This window comes from Pinus tabuliformis, chromosome 3_2, assembly GCF_031772625.1.
Source record: "Pinus tabuliformis cultivar Carrire ecotype Pingquan chromosome 3_2, CPIR1, whole genome shotgun sequence".
NCBI classification, from domain to species: Eukaryota; Viridiplantae; Streptophyta; class Pinopsida; order Pinales; family Pinaceae; genus Pinus; species Pinus tabuliformis.
This window is the reverse complement of record NC_142302.1, coordinates 126,418,392-126,425,786: the sequence shown is the minus strand read 5'-3', so window position 1 is coordinate 126,425,786 and position 7,395 is coordinate 126,418,392. Positions and strand designations below refer to the sequence as shown.

The window sequence follows — 7,395 nt, the reverse complement described above, 5'->3', positions numbered from 1 at the left end:
GAAGTATGGGTATGGCCATGTACATCCAAGCCTGCAAGACATTTGCTGAGTTATCCTTAATAATCATTATAATTTGCTGGCAAATCATAATTTTGATTGAGAAAGTGAAGAGAATCTCTTTAGCTACGTACCGTTTTCTGGTACCATTCGTGTGTGAGATATATGAAGATGGAGTGGATGATAAGCAGGGTGTAGACCGCAATAAACAAATGATGAGCATACCAGAAAGCATTGAAGCCAGCTAGCTTATGCAGAGGCCATGGCAGTTTGACTACGTTTCTCCTGAAACTATGAGTGGCCAGCGTGAAGGAGAAGGCCATCAGGAACACGATAATAATCCCAGTTAAGCCCACTGTGCTGGTTATCAGATCTTGATAAGTTGGTTTTCTATAGTGAAATCCACGTCCTATTGTAGCCATAAACTTGAGGTCAGGACATGAAACAATTCTGGGGAAGTCGCAGGAGAGATGCACCACCCCATGAATGAATACTCCAGTTGTAATTCCCACCGCCATCACCTGCAAAAATCGTACATACCCATCAGTGACTTCTCTTTACGAGAAATGCAGCCTGGGTGAAGCCTCATTGACGAAAACCGATTTAATTTGTTAGCAAATCTTTTGGGCTAATGTAATATTTCTTTTTGGCGGTTGAGAGTTTTTTTCTTCGTTAAGATTTTGATAGTAGGGATTTTTGTAAATCTAAGATATAGCTGTCAAATTTTAATATTTTAGGTGCTACAAAAGTTTTTGATGGTGCTGAATTTATTTCTACCTTAGAAAATATGATTCAAACACAATTATTGCAAGATATTTTGAAAAAAAAAATTGCCCAATTTTAGCCTAGGCAATTCCTCCGCCTGGGTATCCTTCTTATTTTTGTGTTTTGTGGGAGCAATTCCTCTGGCTAGGTATCCTTCTTATTTTTGTGTTTTGCGGGATAAACCCTTAAAAAATTTGTATTTTATAAATAATACTTTATAGTTATAAATAATACTATGGCATTACTAATTGAGTGTTTTTGAATCTCACAATTTATATAATACATGATAAGCAATTGCCAAATTAAACTGGCCCTTTCATTAATTCAATGTTTCTGTTTTACTGGACAATAATAATTACCTTATGAAAGTTGATATTGTCATCAAACGGGACAATTGAACTAGCCCTGGTCTTTCTGAGCCAGGTGATTGTGTTGCGACATACAGGGAAGAGAATGAGAGCCATGTTAAGCTTCAACGTCTCAGCAGCGCCCTTGGCTACACAAACGCAGTAACCCATCACCTGGAATGCAGCTTTGTGCTTGTATTGCATAAATTTCCAGGTGAACAGACAAGCATTCAAGGCTATCCACAGTAAGATGATCCAGATGCGCTTCCAGTTCTCGTGGACAAAATCCTTTGCCACCTCAAGGAATCTGTAAATGGGACTTCTCCAACGCTTGGGAATCATAGTCTTACTCAAAGTTTTGCTGTGTTTTACACATCCTTCGTTCCCATAAGTGTTCACCATGCCTTGTAGCAGAGCGTCAAGCTGCCATATCTGCATAGCATTAAAATAGAGGTTCCAAGTTCATTGAAAGCATAACGTAGTTTGCGGTATATATCATCAACATATTCGATCTCCATGAAAAGTAGTCGCAGTAAGCTCTATCATGTTGCTGTCCTATAGGAGTTTAAAAGTCATGAACTAAATCCTTTGCATGTAATTTGCATTATTTTTTCAATTCCCGTGGCAAAAGAAGTCAAAACGGATACAAATTGGGATTCCCATAAATCTATGGTTAGAATTAAAAATAACCTCAATGTATCCTAAATGATCTGGATCAAGCTCCTCCATGATGAGACCAGCATATTCTGCAGCATTCTCCTTCAGCTTTGCCAGTTTGTTTGCAGAAGCACTCAGCACAATAACCTTAAATGAAATTTATTGTCAGCTTGATGATATCAGTCAAGGAAAATGTTGGGACTACATGGACACAACTCAATAACCAAAGGAAAATCTAACCAAGAAGTTGGATCGGCTTACCTCCTTAACCTCATCTTCTGATATTCGGCCATCTCCATTCTTATCACACCTGCATTGTAAATCACATTATAATTAGTTTCTTTCAACTGCAGAACTAATTATACCTTCTGAATTATCCAACTACACAATCAGTAAATCTTGAGATCAGCAATTAAAGCAGCTCAAGAATCGTACATGTCAAAGAAGATCTGTAGCCTAGAATCAAAGTTCTGGTCGGCCATCTCCTGCCAGAATTGGTAGAGCTCATCCTTGGACAAGCAATTGGTTTTCAGCCCTTTTCGCCGAGCTAATGCATCAAAGAGTTCCACCGCAAATTCCTTCGAGTCTTTCATGCCTGCAAGAAACCCAGTATTTAAGACTAAACCCAGTATTCAAGACTAGGTTCAGAGGAGAGAAGAGAGGTAGAAGCTATTTCAACACACCAGGAGCAGGGGATCATTGTTTCACAAACACATCTACACAATTAATCTTACACAGAGAATATTGAAAAGCCAAGCAAAACAAACAAACAAACATAGCCACCCCGCAACCATGAACATTTTTTTTTTTAATTCTCTAATTAAGACGAGGATCATTGTATGTTTAGTGAGTTTAATAGTTAAGAAAATGTATTTCTTTTTTATCAAGTTACAGGTTCCAATACAGAAGGAATAGAGTATATACACATGCATAAACTTTAACAGCAAAAATCAACATCTGTAACAGAAATTCAACCACATGCTAAATATCCCTTAATTACTTCAACGATCCAGATAGTCACTGATTATTAGTTACTGACATGAACTAAATATGCGAAGTTCAGAGGTTCTGTTCAGAATAAGTTTATGTCAACGCTGCTACTAACAATTTGAAAACCAATCTTCGTAGCCTTAATGTATGAAAGTAAAGGGCATATAAACCTTAAATTTAATCCAACCTATGGACAATATGACCCAATGATCTTGGCGAAAACACACCTATGCAGGCACCAAAATTCTCTTTGGAGACTCTTCCCTCCACAGCAAATTGCTCAAAACGTTTCTCTACGGTTTGCCAGGCTGCATCCTTCTCTTTCGCACCAACATTTTTATCCAGAAATCTCAGGCTTTTCAGCCCCCTCTCAGCACTCGATACAGTTCTATCAAACTTAACTCTCCTGTTGGCCTTAGAATGGGAGACACTGCCATCGCCAGAGACCCCATTGATAGACTCCTTGTTGCCTCTGAAGGTCGAAATCCTCTTCATCTCGGACTTAATTCGGGTTGTAAATGAAGCTCTCTTCATGCCTGGATCACCCATACGAGGAGCTGGCTTAAGTTCCGACTCCATTCCCATATCAGGATTCATGCTTAATGATCCTTGAGAATAACAAAAGCTTGAAGACGTTGTTTTGTCCTCGTTGGCGCATCGAAAGGGTTCCTCATTGCCACTGTGGACAACAACACCATCCAATTCCGACTGCTCATTACTTTCTCCAAACTTGGATACTCCATCTGGGGCATTGTAAACGAGTGCCATTTCGGCTTCTGCATGTATTTCTGCAGAATTCCAAGGCTTGTGATGCATCAAAGTGGTGGAGGCCTTGCTTGGTCTGATCCAATTAATATAGCCTTTATTTTTGCTTTCTTATACAGTATTTCCAACTTGTGGAAGAAAACTCACAAAGGTCCAAACCACATGGATATTGATACTTCACCTGAAAGGGCCTTCCAATATGCCTTAGTAACAGGATGGTACCAAATGATAATTTCCTGCTTCAATGACATTGGTCGGCTCAAAAAGTTATGAACATGGAAAGTTCAGTTTTATGAGTGAGCTGTCGGTAGAGGGGCTAATCATAACCAACCTGCAGGATGGAGGATATGACCCCACTGATATGACCATGACTTTGTCTGAATGGGACAGAAGGGGCACAGAGAGGCAAGCACGTCTGACTTTGCGTACAACCACACCTCCACCACTTCTACCAACTTTGACAAATCCTCAATAATCTAATCATAAGCCAATTAAGCAAAAAACATATAAATAAATAGATAAGCTTTAGCAGAAATAAACAAAGTATTAATCCAATCCAGAAAAGTCATGTAAATTAATAGAGTAGCTTCAGCAAAAATAATCAAAATGCTTGTTTAGTAGAAAGCTTTAATCCCTCACCCATTTCACTGATTTATTCTTGAAGCAATCTGAGTTTACCTCATTGCTTACTAATCGCGATTCCTTTAACGTTTCCTCAGGTACTTTTAAAGAGAAATCGTGCAAAAAGTTTTGCAGAAAATTACAGATTGATTATAGATCCAAAAACATCAATCATGCGAAATCCAAATATCATGGTCTTACTCGTTGGGAGTATCGATAATGTTTATATCAATTATTATCCATTCTTTTTATATCTTGTTTATCTAAATTATTATCCATTCTTTTTATATGGTGTGACACTGTTGTATCACTCTTGAAGAAAAGTTAAGTTGTGCCTTCTTTCATATTCATATGAATATGAAATTGTACTGTATTAAAATTTATTTAATGGTAGACTTTGGATTATTTTGAAAATTTGATGGGTATTCAAAATGGATGGCTGATTTTGGAAATATATTGGTATTTCATTGACAAACCTGATGTCGGACAATTGACTGTGACTGTGTTGTTGTTAAGTAAGTAAATTTATTAAAATTGGATAAATAAGAGAGAAAGTGAAACAATTAATTTAATTTTTATTTATTAAATTTCTAAAATATTTCAAAGTAATTTATTAATATGGTTTTTTATTCAAGTTTTCTATGATCCATAATGAATTAAACAAAGTCTTTTGGTAAAAGTCAGGTGAGAGGATTTTTTTGGTGGACACTTTTCGAACCAGTAAGTGTGGTTGATCATCAGGGCCAGATTCTTTTTATCTATTCTTTTTATGTTGAAACATTGATGTATCACTTGGAAGAAAAGTAAAGTTGGGCTTTCCTTCACCATGAATATAAAGTTGAAATTGTACTAAAATTAAATTTATTGTAGATTTTGGAATATTTTGAAAATTTGATAGGTATTTTTGCTAAAATTAAGTTAATTGTAGATTTTGAAATATTTTGAAAATTTGATAAATTGTAGATTTTGAAATATTTTGAAAATTTGGTAGGTATTTTTATTGATTACAAATTTTGGGAATATTCTGGAATCTCATATCTAACAATTGACCATGTCACTGTCCATTTTGATAAGTTTATCAAAATTTGATAAATAAAAAAACAGTGAAACAATTAACTTTAATTTTGTCTATTAAATTTCCAAAATATTTCAAAATTCATAATCGAAATAAAAATATCAAATACACTTAAAGTAATATATTAAAATAAATAATTTTGTTAGCTCTAATTCTACTTTGAACTTTGTGTTTCATTTTTATACCCTACAAAATATTTCTCTACAATCAAAACTTTTATAAATTTAAACAAATACGTTGTCCAACAAACTAGACATATACAACCAAACCTGCAATAATAAACCTATAACCATTGAATATTCGTTACCATTTAAAAATACTAATAAATATTGGTTACCATTTGAAAATAGTAATGGCTTAAAGATTGAAAATGGAGAAATTCTTTGAATTTAGACGCCCTCAGGCACTAACCTCCAGTACACCCAGTTTTGCGCTTGTCCCATCTATGTACAAATGGTCATGTTTAGGTTCTTCGTAATCATCGTGCTCAGGAACATCCGCATCCGCATAAGGCAACCACCACGTGTTTATGATCCGCCTGAAGATATCATTATCATTGTGAACACATCATATGCTGAACATGTTAAAGAGATTTCATTGTGCCGCGTCTTACCTTACTCTCAATTCATCCAAAATATAAAATTGAGTTGCAAATGAAGAGGTGTTCCCGCCTAGTTTACCTGTTCCTGATTGACATTAAAAGAGATACGATAGCACTACAGAACATGCACTTTGACTAATAAGAAAAGTTATTTTATAATTTCATGATTCAATTTTAAATTTATTAAATTATAATTTCAAACATTTAAAAATTTTAAATTAATTATAAGTTATTTTATAATTTCATGATTCAATTTTAAATTTATTAAATTATAATTTTAAATTAATTGTATATATCCTATTATAAAGCACCGAATCACTCCCTGTAATAGAAACTCATCTAATTGCAAGGCCTAGATACTCAATAAAGATGAACAAAGATGTGTGATGATATATTAATTAAAAAAGAAAAATTTGTAGATAAAGGTAAGGAGGAAAAGAAGAAGATAAATAAATATCTATTTTATCTTTTCATTTTAATCCTGAACTTTTAGATCATATAATTTTATATATTCAAATCATGTATTGACATGAAGGTGAGGGTAGAGTAAAAGTGAAGAAATCTCATTAACACCTCACCTCATAAAATGTGATGGCCTTTCCTACTTTGGTTGAAGGTTTTTGACATAATGGGTCAATAGGGGGTGGGTAGAAAGTGAACAAACTCCACTACCATCTTCCTTTTTTTTTTTTTTATGGGAGTGGGGATGGGTATGTCAAATTATTTTCATTTCTTTGAGGCTATAGATGGGAGTAGAAAGTGAATGTGGAGGTGGAACACCATTTTTTTTTTGTTTAATGAGAGTGGGAATTAATGGAAGTGGGAATGGGTTTGTTAAATTATTTTCATCTCTTTATGAGGTGAGGTTATGGATAGGAGTAGAAAGTGAATGTGAAGGTGGAATAGTGTTATGAGTTTTTATAATAATAAAAATATATATTTAATAAAATAGTAGAAAATTTATTTATATATGTGTATAAATATTTTGTTTTTATAAAAAAATTATTTAAAGTTATTAATAAATATTTTTTTATTATTTAAAGTGTTTTAGTGTTTATATTTCAATTTCATATTTATTAGAGCTAAATAAAAATAAGTTTTGATTTTTTAATAATAATAAGACTTAAAGAATGATTTTCGTGGATATCCCTCTATTTTAATAATTTTTAATGTTTTCATTTAAATAATGGAAATGACTATGTCAATTACAAGATTCATATCGGGGTTTGTTAGTATTGAGGATTCTATAATGTTTTTTTCTTTTTTCTTTTTTTTTTAACTCTTGATACCTGCTAATTTCAAAATCCCAATAAAGTTATAACATATATTTTTACAAGACTAGATAGAAAACTCTTCAGTAGTTAATAGACATCATCGGCTTATGTCAATATGGCAAGGATATCTTGGTCTCCTGATATCTCGTTACCCCAATCTCCCCATCTCCGAGTACTCAAATTTCTTAATGTCACAATCTCTTAGTACTTTAATCTCTCAATATCCTAGTCTCTCAATGTTTTGATCTCTTAGTAGTCCAATCTCCCAATCTCTTGATACCTTGATCCCCTGATCTTTTGATC

The 7,395-nt window shown here is 33.9% G+C and overlaps 1 protein-coding gene across 1 annotated transcript in view; it reads right to left on the bottom strand.

Moving 5' to 3' along the window:
• LOC149180132 (putative respiratory burst oxidase homolog protein H) overlaps window positions 1–3,758 on the bottom strand; it is a 118,049-nt gene extending 114,291 nt beyond the window's left edge. The window contains exons 1-7 of the mRNA XM_089413780.1: window positions 2,984–3,758; window positions 2,202–2,361; window positions 2,028–2,076; window positions 1,800–1,913; window positions 1,122–1,541; window positions 132–518; window positions 7–31 (exon numbers count right to left, since the gene is read on the bottom strand). Coding sequence (XP_089269906.1) covers window positions 7–31; window positions 132–518; window positions 1,122–1,541; window positions 1,800–1,913; window positions 2,028–2,076; window positions 2,202–2,361; window positions 2,984–3,572 — 1,744 coding nt within the window. The 5' untranslated portion in view covers window positions 3,573–3,758. The remainder of the gene's footprint in view (window positions 1–6; window positions 32–131; window positions 519–1,121; window positions 1,542–1,799; window positions 1,914–2,027; window positions 2,077–2,201; window positions 2,362–2,983) is intronic.
• Window positions 3,759–7,395: the final 3,637 nt, after the last annotated feature.